This window comes from Equus przewalskii, chromosome 15, assembly GCF_037783145.1.
Source record: "Equus przewalskii isolate Varuska chromosome 15, EquPr2, whole genome shotgun sequence".
Classification (NCBI taxonomy): Eukaryota; Metazoa; Chordata; class Mammalia; order Perissodactyla; family Equidae; genus Equus; species Equus przewalskii.
In genome coordinates this window covers 76,448,361-76,466,318 of record NC_091845.1, presented here as the reverse complement: position 1 = coordinate 76,466,318, position 17,958 = coordinate 76,448,361, and the positions used below count along the sequence as shown (strand labels likewise).

General features: G+C 51.5%; 1 protein-coding gene across 2 annotated transcripts in view; it reads right to left on the bottom strand.

The window, feature by feature from the left end:
* The window catches only part of CLSTN2 (calsyntenin 2), a 553,125-nt gene that overhangs the window by 86,210 nt on the left and 448,957 nt on the right, over positions 1-17,958 (bottom strand). For both annotated transcript variants that reach the window (XM_070576195.1, XM_070576194.1), the window contains exon 6: positions 7,714-7,899. In XM_070576195.1, coding sequence (XP_070432296.1) covers positions 7,714-7,899 — 186 coding nt within the window. The remainder of the gene's footprint in view (positions 1-7,713; positions 7,900-17,958) is intronic.

Sequence of the window (17,958 nt, the reverse complement as noted above, 5' to 3'; positions counted from 1 at the left end):
GATTCCAGGCTAAGGCATGAGGGCGTAACCTGAAGCAGTGGGAGTGTCATGGGCAGATTTGTGTCTTAGAATCACGCTGACAGCTTTGAGAAGGGCTGATACTGTCAGGGAATAAGCGTGAGGGGGTCTAAGATGTGCCTGATGCTGGGGGCCACGTGCGTGGGGCTCTCCCCTGGCGTGGCGCTGACCAGTCAGCTGTAAACGCTGATGGGTTTAATGGACAGTGGTTGTGTGATTACCTGCCATTTGTCAGGGATCATTGGACTTCTGAATTCTGTGTATCAGAGCGTCGTCTCACCTTGGGATTAGGTTCCAAAATTAGCCATCACAAACATCTCCTCCAGTTAAAATGACCCTTGAAAATCCCGTAGGAAGGTGCCATATTGGAAACCATATACTTCTTTGAAAACATTCAACTCAGCTAGCTTTCCCTCCAGCCTTGGGACAGATCACTGGGTCTAGGGTTGAGCACCCATTGGTTTGCAACGGAAGGTTATGCTATGTGAAAAATATGTATCCTTGGAAGCAGATGCTCTGCTCAGCACTGTGAGAGGCTCGCCCTGGGAAAGGCCTCCAGGAATTGCGGTGTCTGAGATGGTGGGAGATTCCGTTTTCCCAAAATTCATGACCACCCTATAGCTTATGCTTATCAAGGGGAAGTGTGGGCATTGTTGACTGCATTATTCACATGGGTATTTCCTAGAGTTTTTGGTTGGTACTGTCCCTGACACATAGTAGGCACTCCATTCATGTTTATAACTGCCTTTCTTCCCACCTAGTGCCTCCAAGAGATGCTTCTGGCCATCTACTCAATACTCATGTGAGCCTGCCCATCTAGGCTCTTGGCAGTACCCCACACCTCTCTCTCATCAATATTTACTTGTTTCCGTCCCATGCTCCTAGATCTTTGTTTGGTATTTATTTTGCTTATCTGATAAGCTAATTCACACTAATGTTTTAATGACTAACAAAGTCTTGAGGGTTATCACCCTCCATAGGTATTTGAAAGAAAGAAATCTATCAAGGTGATGGTAGGTAGAGATTTTGGGGTGGTCTGGGAGTGGGAGATGCATGGTCTTTTGGGATAAGTTCCTTTTCTAGAACGCCCAGAATATGCAACATGGCAGCGGCTTCTTTGACCCATCAGTAAGTTGGCTCTGACACCAGGATTTGTGCAGTGTGAAGACAGCCCAGTAACTGGGCATACTCAGCGTGTGTGTTGATTCCTGAAATTTCGCGTGGCCAGAGAGATGCAGGCTGAGCACTCAAGGCTCCTGACTTCTAGCTCAAGCCAAGAAGCCAGCGCCGTGGAGTAGGGCCCAGTGCACAGGTGTGTGCTGGGGGTCTGCCCCGGCCAGCTTTGCTCCCATGCCTTTATTATTATTTTCCTAGGAACTTTTGGGAGGTGAGGGCCCGACCTGGTTTAAGTCCTTTAATACTTTTTCTTCGTTACTCGTCTATGTGGTGAATATGATTCAGTTTACAGATAAGAAACCCGAGGCTCAGCGAGCCTGGAATCACAACCAGCCAGGGAGCAGACTCGTCATCAGGGCTTTCTAGCACCAAGGCCCACACTCCCCACTGCACCACCTCAGTGAAGCTCTAGGAAGATCCTGTAACTTCCGTTGCACTTTACAAACATGGAAACTGAGGCCCAGAGAGGGAAAACAATTTGACCAAGATCACACAGTCACATAGCTATCAATGGGCAGGCCAAGCTCTCAGACAGCCAGCTAATGTTCTTTCTACCTCACAGTATAGCGTCCAGCCAAACACAGTCCAGTGTCCTGGGACCCCACCTCCCTACTCAGGCAGCTGTCCACAGAGAGGCACACTGAAGACAGCATGTGCCCTGGCAAGGTCATCAATGTGGAGTTTCCTCTCTTCCCTGGTGAGGGGAGCAGCAGGCCACCTCGCCTAACCCACGGATGCCGCCTCCCCGACAGCATCAAGCTGCATTTCACCAGATGGCGCAGACTGCCACAAACTTAACAGCTTGTATTTCATTTCTCAGTGCAATTAAACAAACAGAGAGATTTACTTTCTCCCAAAGTTCTTCTTGCTCTCCTCTTCCCAAGGGATCCCGTGGAAGCAGTGGGTAAACAGGATGCATCACTTGCAAAGATGGTGTGGCATCATCTGCACATCAGGATGTATTTAAGACGCTCCTTGGGAATCCTCGAGAAGGTCCCTGGGACCCACCAGGCTGCTGAGAGTTCACATTTATCTGGTGCAACTTGAGCAAGGGGGGCTTGGAAGCAGTGGTGAGGTCCAAAGCAAGGTCCCTGAGCCCCACCTGGGAGGGGAAGCCTCGCTGAGCCAGCAAGCGGATAAAGACAGGGGTGAACGGGGCAGATTTCAGGGCAGACCGCGGAGTGGGAGCCCGAATGGTGCACAGGTGCAGGGGTTACTTTTGGGATCCTTCGTTGTAGGGTTTGCATTCTCCTCTGGACGGCCTTGGTGAAGGCAGTGTCCTTAGCACTTCACGTGGGCCTGCAGCAACGGTGACTGATGTGGAGCCCTCAGGCCACGCTCCTCATGCTCTATTGCAGTGGGGGAAGGGGCAGGGGTAAGTGAGGGGGGGGCCTCAGAGGCGAGGAACCATTGTCATCAAGGACACAGGCCTCATTCTGTAGGGTATTCTCACAATTGGCAATATCAACTCTATATTATTTCAGTAAGTGTTTGCGTCACATCTCAGCTAGGTCAGGCACGTTGTGAGAACACAGCAATGAACCAGACAGAAAGGGGCCCCACTTTTAGGGATCCAGTAGGGAGCCTTATTTTCATCGAGCGGAGCAGTTCGGTGGTGGAGTCTCAGGGGAGGCCAGGGAGGCCCTCGTACAAACGCCGTGCTAGGGCTGTGCGCTGGGAGAACGCGTTCTGTCTCTTTGTGCTTCTCTGACCTCTGATACCCCTTGGCCCTGCAACACGGGGACCAATATCCACCTAAGTGACTTAGATCAGCAGCTGCAGTCCCATCTCTCTGTCACGCCTTCGGCATGTCCTTTCTGATGTCCTTTCAGGAGCTCACGTCTTCTCTGCTCCTACAATCAGACTATCATTCCATGTCTGGAATCCTAGGCAAGAGGGCTTCCTCCCAGGCCGGGGAATCAGAAACTTGGATCTCCAGGTGAGGCAAGCTGGGCTTCCGATGAGGGGTGTTCAGCCAGGCTCCCGGGCCAAGGCCATGGATTGCCAGTTGCTGACCAGCTTGGGCAGGGCCACTGCAGGCAAAACCTTCTCTCCAACAGAGGAGGGCATGCTGCAAGGTAGCTGCTTAAATGACCTCAAAGAAATAACCACATCCAGAGAGAAGCCCCCTGCTCGCCATCGTCATTCATGCGTGCAGCCCGTTGCTGATGTACGGTTGGTGACTTAAATTGACTCCCAACAGGTATGCACCAGTTTTCCTCAGAGTAAGAAGTCTGCTTCAGCTGTCTGAGATTAGAAGCACTGGCTATAACTGGGGGACTGATATTGTCTCCCCAGGAGCTCCAGCTCTTTAAAGGTGTCTTGGAGAAACTGACGACAGCTTCCTATAGTTGGGCTATTCTGAGGGTTTAAAGGCCTCTGACCACGATCCTTAGTGAGGACGAGCTCTGTTAAGCTTCAAGGTGTCGTAGAAAACTATGGACTTAGCTTTTTAAATGTCTGTCTTCCCTAGGACACTGAATGGTTAAGCGGTCTCATTAACTTCTACATGACCTCAAGAGTTATAGCATTTGGACATTCAACAAATATTTGTTGACTTAATAAATACACAAACGAATGAATGAATGAATGAGTGAATCCTCTGTGCACACCTCCTGGGCTCATACATGTATAAACCATGAGGACAACTTCACGTCTGGTGGTCCGAGCTGCTCTGACAGATCAGTCACTTGATTTGGTAGCATGGCCTCATGCTGCGGCCTTTCCCTCAGCAGGGCCGTCCTCGCAGTTCTTGACTCCACATACAAAGAGCTGACCTGGGCATTCCGTGTGGAAGATGCCAGCCAGCTACCAGGAGCCCTGTGCTCCCTTGGAGGAGCGGCCCTGGTCTCTGGGCTCCGGAGGGCGTGTGCATAACAACTGCTTTTCTATTTACTGTGATCTGTAGTGACTTAGGGGCATGGGAGCAGGCCTTTTCTTGGGCTGTTGTCAATGTCACATTTAATTTGGCCAAGAGGTCCCCCTGAGGGCGTCATCAAGCATTTCATACCCGGCAGTCCTGTGACGCTTCACCTCTGGAAAGCCGGATACTGAGATGGCCAGAACTGCATGGTGAACCTCTGAATTCAGAGGGAGTGATAACCTAAATTCTCCAAGAAGCCTGGCTTTATGTAGAGCAAGGGCCGTGGGGGCCCATCTTGGGCTATGTCTGGCCCCACAAGCTGAAGGGGACGCTGGTTCAGGGCCCTGCATTGTCGCTGTTTCGAGGCAGAATGGACGTGTAAACCTCAGGAGGCAATATGCCTGGCGTCCAGTGTCTCACCAGGCACGGAGAAGCCATTCCTAATGCTGCTGCACCTGTCAGGGACTTCCTGGCAGCAGGCTTCCTGCCAGCTATTGTCCGACTTCCCCTTAAACAGAATCCTGTCACTGCTCCTAGTGGAACTGACTCTGCAGGAGGAGGAAGCAGGCCGGCGGTGACCAGACATCCACAATGCCCCTCTGGGAGACACCCCACCTGGGTCACTCTGCACAATGACAGCACCATAGAAGAGGCGCCAGAACTCAACGGCAACCAGGCAGCAGCCAAGGACTGCCTCCCTAGTGTGCACAGAGGGCGGGAGAATACTGACCGAAGGGAAGCATTTGGAACGGTGAAGGGGAGAGAGATTCTAGCAGGAAGAAAACATGAATGAAGCCTTAGGGATGAGAACCAGCCAGGCATGGAGCAGAGGTGTCCTGGCCAAGAAACGGCAGAACAGCAGGAGGAAATGGGTGCTAAGGATGGCATGGCAGGTGGAGGCAGGTCCTCGGGAGGATGGAGAGTCAGGCTAGAGTTGGGCACCTACACCTGGATGTCCCCCAGGCACCCATCCTCATCATCCCTGAATCTGTGCTTGCCCTGGATTCCTAGTTTTGGCTGGGGCACCCTTGTCCGGTTAGATGCTGGCTTACACTGGAGTCATCTTAGATTCCTTCTCTTTCATCCAGACAGCTAATCAGTCATTGCCTCTTGCTGATCTTGCCTCCTAAATCTGTCTTCCATTCAGATTAAGACTACGGCTACTACTGCCCTCTGCCACTCCCCTGGGGCAGAACTCGTTATCTTTTGCTTAGACTATGGCAGTAACATCCTAATTGGTCTCCCTGTTTCCATCCAAAGTCAATAAAGATTTATAGGATGAAAAATGCATGAATGCCGAGGCTTAAAGTATCATGGCAGTTCCCTAGTTGGGAAACCCTGCAAGCAACTTGTCTACCATCCACTGGAAACACACAGAAGCTCGTCTCGAGAACCTGACGTGCTCTGCAGGAGTCAGGAATTACAGTGCCCGCACCTCCTGGGCAGTTGAGAGGGAGCATGGAGCCTGACGAGCTGCCTCCTTAGGAGGAGCAGACTCCAGCACCAGATGCGCATCTGAGTCTCCCTCATTTGCTTCTGCTCTTTTTTCCTGAGCTCTCCCTCAGTAGAGGTCAAGATCTGGACTCCTAGTATGGTGGCCGGAGTGCCCTGCCTGTCAGGGTTCCTGGGACAGAGTGCCCCTAAATGTGGCAGGTGGCACAACCAAGAAGGTCACCAGAAAGACACACAGGCTTCTCTTAACAAAGGGTCGCTCCCAGGACCAGAGGAGCTCGCATCTTGGGGGAGCTGCTTTCCCGACTGCATGGACCTGCCTTGCTGCAGAGGCGAGGCTGGCAGCCCGGAGCAACAAGCCGTGTTCGCAGCACATGCAATTTTGCTCTGAAGTTTCTTCCCTCAGAAAATCCTTCTCATTCTCAGTGTCTGCTCATCTCTTCCCAGCAACATTCAAAATCAAATCACAAGTGCGTGCCCTTGGGCCCACCTGATCTTTAACAAGCTGATTCCATCATCTCCTTCCAACCCGGAGGAGTTTAGGAAATGACTGTAACCCGCGGTGGCATGGGGTCGAGCTGGCGTATGATTCAGGTGCACGGGGAGCGAAATGAGATATTCATTCAAAGTAAGATGTCATCTGAGATGGCTCCTCCGCACGCAGAGTGAAGGAGGGACTGGGCCAGTTTTCTGCATACTGCAGGCCCTTTATATCCATTTTCCCAAGAGCTATTTGGAATATTGAAGCTGGGGTGCTTCCCCTGGTCCACTGCATCATTCGGAGAAGCCTGCATTCCCACAGGCCTTCCTTGCCAGCCTGGTGACGTGATAAATGGGACATGGTGAGACCCAAGCACAGTTTGTTTCACCTTCAGCGCTGAAATTTTCATTTGGTTCTTTCGTCAACAGCAGTGTGGGTGAGAGCATGTGTGTATATGTGAGTGTGCGCACATGTGTGTGCGCGTGTGCGTTTGTGTGTGTGTGCCTGTGTGTGTGTGCATGCGTGCATATGGCAATGTTGATGGAGGAAAACTGCCCCCAAAGATAGCAGTGGAGGGGTCACCAGGAAGGATGGCAGGCGAGGCTGTGTGTTCAGGAGCCTTCTTTTCCCTTTGCGGAGATGTAGTTATCCCCAAATACAGACCCAGTCTGAGAGTACTCTTCCCTAAGCTTCCCACAGCACAGCTGCAGAGTCAAGTGCGAGTTCCTGAATTTTCTTGGCGAGAACAAGAAAGAAGTGAAATATACACGGTGGGGATGAAGGAGGCCCATCCTTACACCATCAGTCTGGTTTCCGAAGCACATGGGACCATCCCACTGTGCTGAGCGTCCTCTCCTTCCACAGGCTCCCTTGAGAGAGCCACGTTCCAGCTCCAAAGGCCTGGCCCGCCTTCCCAGGGATGGAGCTGAAGAGCCCGTCATGTTCTTCATGAAGCTGGGATAGACCCAACTTCAAATTCTGGCTCTGTCACTTTCTACCTGTGTGACCTTGAATGAGTCATTTTTCCTCTTTGGGCCCCAAATTTTCCATCTTTCAAATGGGATAAATGATACCCTCCTCATACTGAAGAGAGAATTCACAAAAGTAATGCACGTGAAGAGTCTGCAGTGTGCACACGGTAGGTGCTCCAGGAAGCTAAGCGGCCTTTTGTAGCGCCCTCCGCCATCCTCGTTTCCTAGTTCCCCGCCTACCTTTCTTGTGGCGCCACCTCCCAGCCCACCCACAGCAAGCCCTCTCTCCCTGACACTGGGCCTTGCAAATTATGTAACTGGTCCCACAGGGAGGAGACTAACCTCTTCCCAAGTGACTGACACCACCCTTCCTGGGGCTCCTGGTCAGGCGCCTCTCTATAAACCGACATGGCGGAAGGAGACCCCTGTTTCTTCAGGCTCCATGCTGGGTATTCTTAAACACATTGTGTCACTGATCCCTGCTTTACTGATGACGAACAGAGGCTTTGTCACATCACAGCCACACAACTGATATACGGTGGGGTCTGGATCAGGTGTGCCGGAAGCTGAAAGCTGTGCCTGCCTTCAGATCCTTTAACCACAATAAGTCAACTTACCATCCATCCTGGAGGTACATATACCAGTGTGGCGGGGAGGGGCTGATACTTTCATAATATAATAAGATACCCTTTATTAGTGTATATCATTTAAAAGCAATTAACTTAAAAAAATGCCATCAGGGAAAAACCTACCACATAATTTCTGAAGGGATTTCTCCGAGTAGGTCTCCCGGTCACAGCCCTTGCCGATGTAATTGGTCTGTAGCTCTGTGGTGATCTGGATGGAGGACACGGCCCCGTCGCACGTCTCCAGGTGGATGCTGGGGAACAGCGGCACGCTCCCCGAGCCCGGCTGATACTCAATCCTCTTGGTCCAGTCTGAATAAACAAGGAAAAGATTAAAGTAAATCACGGCACAGCCAGTCCTGCTATAACACTTACCTTGAAAATGTGAATTTGTTTCAACACAATTGATATATTATGGAACAATTTGAAGATAACAGGAATTTCACATTTGCTTATGCACGATTTCCTCCCTGAGAAATACCAGGTGCATGCAGAATGCTGCTGAGCCACGTAGGAACGAACGTAAGCGCACTTGTACACGTCTCAAACACCCACCAGCTACTCGGTTCACCGTGTGTCACGAGCCACACCCACCTGCATTTGTGGTTACAACCTTCCACCCCGTTCAGAAAACCCTCCTTCCACCACTTGCTAGTAACGCACCAGCTGCAACCTGTCCCACACCCACTGCCACCAGCAAACGCCAGGTCTCTTCAAGCTGAAGGGCCATATTTATTGTAGTTCTTGGCCTCCTCCCAAGCTCCCAGTGAGCCACTGGCCGCCATCTTGAGCAATACCAGCAGAGCGCAGAGGGCTGGCTTGTGGGCTTCCTTCACTGAGCAACCATTTGTTTGGGGTTTCCAGGTACCAGGCTCTGCTCGGAGCACCAAGGACACCACAGTGAAGGAGTCAGGCAGGGCCCCTGCCTCGTGGAGCTGGGGGAGAGAGGTGGACGATGAATAGCCCCATGCAGTCCCAGCCAGGAAAGGAAAAGCCGCTGACAGAGAAGGGCTCTTGAGATGGAGAGAGTCCCTGTCTGAGCTGAGGCCTGAGTGTCGAGGATGGATGCGCCGGGGAGGCCTCAGAGAGGCATGTTTGAAGCAGAGGCAACAATGACCTTGGCTTGACTCTGTCAGGTTAGGAAGTTCGTGGGCAGGTTAATGAAGGTCTCTAAGCCTCGGGCACCTCATCAGGAAAATAGGGACCACAGCACTGACGTTACAGCACTGGGTGAGGACCAAGTGTGATGATGTGTGCACGGCATGTAGTAGGGCCCTGACTGATGCTGTTCCCCCAAAAGGAAGGGAGATGTTTGGTCCACTGGGGGCACATCCCCTGCCCTGCAACCCTGTCAGCTGGGTGTAGCTCTGAACCCCCGTGTTAACTAGCTGCCCTTAAGGGGTCTTCTCAGAGGCCACCACGAGCAGAGACTGCACCCCATGGTCGTGAGCTCTGCCACCAGAGAACTTGCCATGGGAGCATGTTTAGACGAGAGTGACTACACTTGAAAGAGAATGCATCCAACTACCTGTTTTTCCTCAGAGCCCCTAGAAGCCGCGTCTGGACTGGCCCATCACCTCCTGGAGGATGAGGTCATGGAGCTGCCATAGCCCATGCTCCAGAGGCCCCAAGTTCAGTCTTAAGGATACACCCCAGGAGGAGAGCAGGGCTTTTTGTCCGGTGTATCTGAAAGTCACAGTGCTGTCAGAAGCAGTCCACACCTGACCAGCCTTATGGTGCCCCTGGTACTAACTGTGTCCTGCCACTGTGCATTTGATCGTGCTGTTTCTTCTACATGGAGCACCCTTTCTGTTACCTTCTGTCTTGTCACCTCCTCCACGCAACCTTTCAGGATTTCTCCAAACTGGGTAGAAACCCTCCTCTGTGCTCTCACAGCATCCCCAGCATTAGTCTACGGCATCAGACCCCAGCTTCATGGTCATTCTAAATCTCTACCACTCTGCACAGTGCCAGCAGAGTAGATGCTCACTAGATAGTGGTAGAAAGTGTGAATGAATCCTATAGGATAACATTGAAATTATCCATTTGTGTGCCTGCCTCCCCCAGTTACTGGGAACTCCTTAAAGGCAGGGATTGGGATGTTTAGTTTTGACTGTCCACACTCAGCTCAGAGTAGAGGAGACGTCTGCATGTAGCCCTGGGGAGTCCCAGACACCCAACCTCGACTGTCACCGTGGCAGCCTTCCTTGAGCCACAGCCAGGACGCATGGCCTGTTGGCAGCTTCTCTGGTGTGGTCTCTCCCTTCCGTCCTGCAGAACCATGCATCCCAACAGCGGCCCATACCGTGTTGGGGTCTTTTTGTTCTCGGCAAGGCGGCTGGTCCAGGATTGAGGAAGGAGAAATCCGCTTCCCAGTAAGAAGAAAAGGTGTCAAGGAGGAGGCCTCTTTTCCTTCCCTCCCTCACTCCTCTCTCCCTGGATCCCTCCCTTTCTTTAGAGATGCAGATAAAGCAATGCAGAAAGCGGTTTTGTGCAGGCACCCTTGGTGTGAGCCCCACAGCACCAGTGCTGGAGCGCCCGCTGTTTCTGCTGGTGTGTAAGAGATCCCCACAACGCCTCCTTCCGGAAGCCTTTTCCGTTGGAGAAGCCGAGACACTGGATCTGGGTATTGATTCTCTTGATTCTGTGGGGGCTGTGGGCACCTCTTTCTCATCTAGATATTTTGGTGGTCAGCTTCGATGAGAAATTCCACTTCAAATCCTTTTTAGAAGGAATGCAAGTAAACATTTAGAAAGGAGCAAATAAGCAATGAAGGGACAGTCAGGGGAGGCACAGTCCTCGCAGAGTCTTCCTTCCTCGGGCCCCTCTTCGGCTGGGCGGCGAGGTCCCCTCTGGGGAGAAGTCAGGTCGGAAAGGGCTTTAGGAGCATCACTCTGCCAGTTGCTTTGGTGACTCCATGAGGCTCGCTTTAGAGGGTTTACGAGGAGCAGGCGAAATTGCAACCACACAGTCAAAGAAATCGATGAAGCTTTCTGGCATAGTGTCCTTGAGAGAGCGGGAAGATCACACACACATCTTTCATTTTCCAAGAAGGAGTTGGGATGAGGATTAAGAGAGCTAAAGGCAAGTTACTCGATTCGGCCTTTGCCACAGGAACGTCTCTTCGTCCTCATTTCCTGGAGGGTAGGACAGCATGGTGCTTAATAGTATGACCTCCAAATGCAGCGCGCCAAGGTTCAAATTCCAGCCCTCCCACTTCTTGTGTAACTTTGGGCAAATCACTTAACCCTCCTGAAGCCTCAGTTTCCTTTTCTGTAAAAGTGGTACCTGCCACCCAGGATTTCGGGGGAATGAAATGCAAAGTTGTTTCAGCACCGAACACAGGGACCTGTCCAAGAGACGTACTGTTGGTAAACCGTCGTTTATCCAATAACGCTGCTGCAGGAAGCGAGAGGACAGACGGTTATTAAGCACCTGTAAGGCAGGAAGCTCCTCTGCACCTTTTCTTTCGTGTCATCCCCCCAGCAACCCAGTGGGTGAGCGGCATTATCTTGATTGCACAGATGACAAGACTGTGGCCTGCCGTTGGTGTGACTTGCCCATGGCCACACTGCTCCTTATCAATAGCTCCTCCACGATTGTGAGGATGTGCCATGACTGAGAACAACAGTAATTTTCACAGATTCATTCTTAAACATTCAATTTATGGTAATATAAAAAAAAAAGGTGACAATGTCCGATGTTGGCAAAGGATCGAGGAATCAAGGAGTATTGTCAGTTTCATCACTGCTTGACCCTGAGGGCAGCTTGTGGGGGCAGAGGGGCTGCCCTGACACTGAAGACTGGAGAGAGCTGGACTTGAATCTCATCTCCCCCAGAGGCAGGCCATGCGGCCTCTGCAGAGCAGTTGCCACCTCTGAGCCTCCACGGCCTCATTTGTGGATTTGAGATAATTACACCTCCTCAAGGGCTTGTCGTGAGCATTTAAGGCCAAGGGCCCAGCACAGAGACCTTCTCGTTGAAGCTCGTGATAGAAATAGCCCATCCCTGGATTCACAAGCTTCCCAAACTTCTCTGAGCTGTCCTGCTTTAATCTAGCTCCATGCGTCCTGATTTTACAAATGTTGTCTGTATATAAAGGGCCTAGGGACTAGATCATGAATTGTGGTTCAATTTTTTTCCGAAGTGAAGAGAAAGGAAGTAGATGACCTGTTGTTTTAAAAACCAGGCTCACTGATACTGGAAGTATTCCGGAAAAAGCCAGCAGTGGGATGCCCTCAGGAATTAAACTCCTCTGTGGATTAAGGGTTTAGAAACATGATGATTTTATTATAACTCTCGCTAAATTTGGGGAACATATGTGTTCTTATCAGGAGAACATTCACACTTGGCACTGTCATATTGGACACCTGGAGGTGGAAAAAAGCTAATCCGAGACTCTGGAAAGCACAGGCTTTGGGGCTCCCGTAATCCAGAACATTCAGGTCTGTTGTTCCAATTCCGCCCTCAGAAGGGAGGCAGAGGATGAGAGGAGACGCAGGCGTGGGCCAGACACTCTTCTTCCCTAACCGTGCGTGCTCCGGGGCCTCCAGCTCTTCCCCGAATCAGCTTTCAGCAGCTGAAGAAGCACCTGGTTTTCTAGGAAACTGCTGGGCGTGGGGATGCTGCGAGTGGGAGGGATGGGGGGGGTCCCCTGAACAGGGATTGTTCAGGCAGCTGACAGCCCAGCCAGTCTCTGTGGGCATCCACCATCTGGCATCTTTCAAGACTTTCTCCAAGAGACGGGTGATGTTGATTTGGCACCAAGGGACTTCCTTTCCTAGCGGGAGGAGCCAGGGAGCTAGCTTTGCTGAGCAGGGAGCACTTATCTCCACTGGCCATCCCTGCCTCTGAACTGGGCTGGGAAGGAGAGAGGGGCTGGAGAGGTGAGTGGAGGTCAGAGGACTGAGGCTGGGCAGGGGGTTTGGGTTTCATTTTGGGGCAGCGAAGAGCCGTAAATCTGTGTTTAGTGAGAGCGTGAAGTATCCAGACTTGCTTTGGAAAGGTCACTTGGCAGCTGGGTGTGGCCTGGGGTGCATTTTCAGAACATCAGAACACTCCTGACTGCCACCTCTTGATTGATCCATGCAGAGGGTCACCTCTGACAGGGTCACACAATGGGGAATTAATTTCAATTCAGCTCAATTCAACTTAATTAAGAGTGTTAACCCTGCGGCTGGACAGACTCAGGTTTGAACCCTAGCTCTGCAACTCCTTGGCTGTGTGGCCTTGGGTAAATCACTGAACCTCTCTGAACCTTGTTTTCTCATCTGTAGAATGAGATCAACACAAATCTACCTTGCAGAGAGTGACTTTGGGAATTGGAGAAAATGTGTGCAAAGCACCAGGAACAGAGAGCTATTGTGACTACTAATGGCATCATTCTTATCATTATTCCAGATGCCATGTGTGTACCGAGCACCTATGTGTCTGGCAGAGCCCCAGGCAGGGAGGCAGAGAAGTGGGACTCGTACCCCCAACTTGATGGAGCTCTCAGTCAGGGCAGTGGCAGGCACACAGCCAGCTTTAAAGGAGACAGAGGAACAAAGAGCAGGCCCAGGGGACAGAGAGGAGGAGGTAAATTATGCTGACAGGGCCATGGAAGGACACTTTGCAGAGCAACTGACGTGGGCATTTGTTATAACATAGGTTTTATTATTACTGAAGTATGGTAAAGCCAACAGTGGTGGTCTAGTGGCCAAGATTCAGCGCCCTCACCCCCCGGTCCAGGTTTGTTCCCCAGTCAGGGAACCGCACCACCTGTCTGTTGATTGCCATACTGTGATGGCTGCGTGTTGCTGAAAGCTATGCCATTGGTATTTCAAATATCAGCAGGGTCACCCATGGTGGACAGGTTTCAGCGGAGCTTCCAGACTAGACAGACTAGGAAGAAGCACCTGGCCGCCACTTAGGAAACATTTGACCATGAAAACCCTGTGCATAGCAGCAGAGCACTGTCTGACAGAGCCATGGAAGGTGAGAGGACGGCACAGAAGTACCGGGCAGGGTTCCACTCTGCTGTGCACAGGGTCGCTAGGAGCTGGAATAGACTCAATGGCACTAACGACAAAAAGGCCAACAGGTCAGGATATGACTGCCGTGGAAAAGAGAGCTTGTTATACTCACAGATCCCCAGGAAAGGGGCACGCCACACCCCTGGGGGCCACACGGAGAAGCACCTGGCTCAGTCAGGAAGCAGAGGGAGAGAGGCAAACGGGGCAGGAGTCTTTCTTGTGGTCTCCATGGAAGGAACAGGCAAGGCAGGGTAAGTGGGACTGGGGTTGGCCAGTCTGAATGATTTCAGCAGCCTTTGGGGCACAGGCCCTCTCCCCAGCTGTCTGGCCCTGGTCCTGGGTTGATTAGGGCAGGCGGATGGTGGCACCAAGTGTGAGAGCCCAATAAAGGAGGTGGTTGGGGGTGTGGGTTCTGGATTGGTTTGTCTACGTTTGAAAAGCAAAAGGGTAAGTTGCTTACTGTCTCTAGGAACTGGCTGACCCTGAGAGGGCCCAGATGTCAGAGCATCAGAGTACAGCTCATAAAGGCGTGGGTAACACAGCACTGTCTAGCAAGGAGAAGGCGGGGGGGCAGAGAGAACTCCAGGATGTTTCCTCCATGGCTTTAGGTGCCATTTACATGGGCAACGACAAGAACAGTGCCCCCACCTCAAGTCACATGACTCAGCGTGGACATATGTGAGGCTGGGGTGGGCCTCCAGGGGGCGCAGTGCGAGATGAGTCAGGAAGGAGCTTTCGGGGCCAGATTACTGGGCCGTTGAGTGGGTTTGTGCAGGGTAAGTAATAAAGACTCTGCCAAGGCCTTTGTAAAAGTCACCGACAGAAGTGACTTCTGAGACTGCCCTTCCCTCTCCTCTCCCCACGTGCCTCCTGGGGTGGATTCCTCAGCGTCCAAGACTGACTTTGGGTAGCACCAGAGTGACACTTAGATGGCAGGGCACAGAGGAGGGGTGAGGAGTCAGACATCTGGGTTCTGACCCCGCCTCCTCTGCTCACCAGCTACCGAACCTTCTGCAAGATATTCTCTGTGCTTCAGTTTCCTCATCTGTAAGATGGGGAAATCACAGCTACGTCTCATGGGGTCGTTGGGACAATGAAGTGAGATGATACATGTGGTAGAGTGGGACCTGTGCCAAGCCCCAAAAGGACGGCTTGCCTTTCTGAATTCATCTTCTGTCTGCATCTCCCAGCTGTTGACGTGGGTCTACAACCCGAGGTGGCACATGCAGCTGGAAGGAGGCAGAGGTGGTGAGAAATGAGGGAGGCTGGGCATCCACTCCCAGCTCCAAGACCAACTTCATGCTCAGAGGGGTCCTGTACTTGGTTTGACACTCTGCTGTCGCTGTCTTAAAATTTTTAATAACTTTGAAACAAGAGTCCTCCATTTTCATTTGCACATGTAGCTGGTCCTACCTTTCCAGCTGAGCAACCATTTCTCCATCTGTAGAATGGGAAGATTAATCAACCACCCCAAAGGGAGGAACCCAGGCTTTGGGGTCAGGCCCAGGTGTGAATCCCACCTCTGCCTCTTGGACCACGTCATTTCCTTGTCCGCCTGAGTCCATGTGTGCAAACACGTGATATTAGCACGGATTTCAGAGTTGTTGATGGGGTTTATTTAGCCCTGTGCCCAACGTATAACACGCATATACATTTTTGAGCATTAAATTAGGCGGCTTTCTCTTCTCTGATTAAAAACAGTTGCACACAGGCACAATTTAAAAATAAGCAAAACAAATGCTCTGAACTCAATTATAAATGTGAAGGATGCTCTTTCTTCCTTTATTACTGACCTCTTCCCATTTACTATATTTTGTTTTCACAAGAGCATTTTATTCCCTTTTAATTCCTACTAAAAAGAGATACCTTAATTAACTGTAGAAGAGAAGGAGGGAGGGGGAAATACCCTTGTGGCCACATCAGGGCTGAGCCTCAGGGCCGTCCCTCTGCTGGGTGCCCAGGCCCTGCCCTTCCTGAGGCTGGTCCTTCTCTTCCTCTGCCTCTCATCTCACACGTGACATCTTGGCCCACCTTGATGAGGCCCCTGCCTGTCCCTCCCTCCTGAGAATTTATATTTACTCATTTATGGCCTGTTCCTGCTCTGGAGCATAACTGGTGAGTCACGGAGCAGTGCCCGGCACACACGGGGGCTCGATCAATATCTATCAAATGAGTGAGTGCCTTGACATATGAAAATCAGAACAGATGTGCACGCACGCGCGCACACACACACACACACTCACACTCACACTCACAGTCCATTCCTCCTTGGGCTGCCAAAGGTGAGGAAGGGGGGGTCTTTGTTGATTCAAGATTTGGCTGCTGTGTGTGTAAGTGTGTGTGCACGCCCACACCCCAGCCGGAGTTTGAGTGGGTGGACAAGTGTGTGTGATGATGAAGTTGCACTTATATGTGTCTCCAGTTTTGGAAACTCTCGTGTATTTCCACCCTTTCAGGCTCCCCAGGTGTCTTGATAAGGGTCGAATGAAACAACCAGAAATGTGTCCTCCAGTTTTGTCTCAACCATGAAGTTCTCCCCAGGGTTCCGAGGACAGAGGGGACTCGATTTTGCCCCAATCAACTGTGACTCCCGGGCCTGAGGAGCCCTCGCACCTTCACTTGGGTGGCTTCAGAGTCATGGATGCAGGCGGACACTGTCAGGCCTTATTCTGGGAGCACCTGGAATAGTGCAGACAGCCTCTTGCCTGCCAGCTTCTTGTTGAGGCCCGAGGCTTCTGTCAGACCCTCGTCCCTGGCCTGTCACTACCTCCCAGGAGGACCCGTGCCATCAGGTCAGGACCAGGTAAAGACGGCGCGCTGAGCAGGCTGCACTGCCAATGTGATCCGAGCCTAAACCACGTCAGGGTCTGTGGAGGGTAAGGGCAAGGGCAGGCTCCGGAACAATGCCACTCGCCATGATCTACAGACCGCGCCATCCCTGGCCTGCCCATCACAGGTCTGTGAAGACGGACGGATAGAACCGAGAACAAGCATTTAGAAACTTTTATAGCAATTTGACAGAGTAATTTTATATTTGTTGAATCTAATAGTAACTAAAAATTTGGCTTACATTTTGAATGTCTTTGCTATTTATTTCATTTTTATGGAAATTTGTTTCTATTACATTTTACAAAATCATCGTCCGTGACTCATGGAAAAACACTCTGGTCCTGCAGCACAGAGGACTCGAGAAGCACTGCTCTAAGAACACCTAGCAGGGCTATTTCCTGAAACTCACTTCCAAAGCCTTCGGATCCAGGAGGCAAGGCTGCAGAGCACTGGAACATTTGCCCCACACACCCAAAGGGCCATTAAGGCCTCCTGCTTCTGAATTTTGGATGGCTTCCAAGAACAAGGTCTCTCCACTCTAGTCTTATGGCCATCATCACTTCTCACCCGGACCAATCTCTAGGACAACTTCCTACCTTAACTCTCTTCGTCCTTCTAATCTACACTTGTCACCACTGCCAACCACAAGACATCCAATTCCTCTTCCAGGAAGTCCTCTGTGATTGCTCCAGCCTAGACAACACTCTCTCCTCAGCAATTCACAGACCTTTCAATCTACTTCATCTATGTGGGGCTCACACTATGCTCCCCAAATTTCTATCTATAGAGAGGTGCAGAGTCAGGCCTTGGCCTCAGGAGAACCACCTGAAAAACTTGTACAGACACTAATTCCTAGGCCCCACCTTAGGAGATTCCAGTGGATAGTTTTAAGGCAGAGGCCCTGGAATCTGTCATTGTAACCAACACCTAAAGTGACCTGGATGCACGGAGAGACTTGAAAACCACCAGCCCAAACAACACTGGGCAATACACTCCCACCCCTCCTCTCCCCACATCCATGAGTCCCAGCAGCCAGGGGAGCAGCTGGGCGAGGACCTCTGCTCCCTCCGCAGGATGCCCAAAGCCAGGGCTGTTTGCTGCCTGGAAACCGCCCCAGCAGGGTAGGACCTCACACAGAGTGAGTTCAGAACCAGCTTTCGTTTCCATCGTCACATCCTGCAGGGCAGGGCACAGGTTCCAGTCCCACAAGAACCACAGACGCAGGACCCAGGGCTCTGGAGCCACTCCCCGTCGTGGTGCATTAGATTGCTGCTCCTGGATGTCCTCCTCCCGGTGGACAGAGTGCCCCTCCCCGCCCCACCGACTGGCTCTGAGCTGTAGAAGAAACTGTTCATTGATTTCTGTGACCTTTTCTTTGGTCTGCAACTCTTGACACCCCTCGCTCCTCCACCACAAGTTCCACAAGCCCAAGGACTGTGTCGATGTTGTTAGTTTTTACATCTGCAGTGCCTGGGACACAGCAGGTGCTCACAATGTCTGGGGCACGAATGACAAGGATGCATCATGA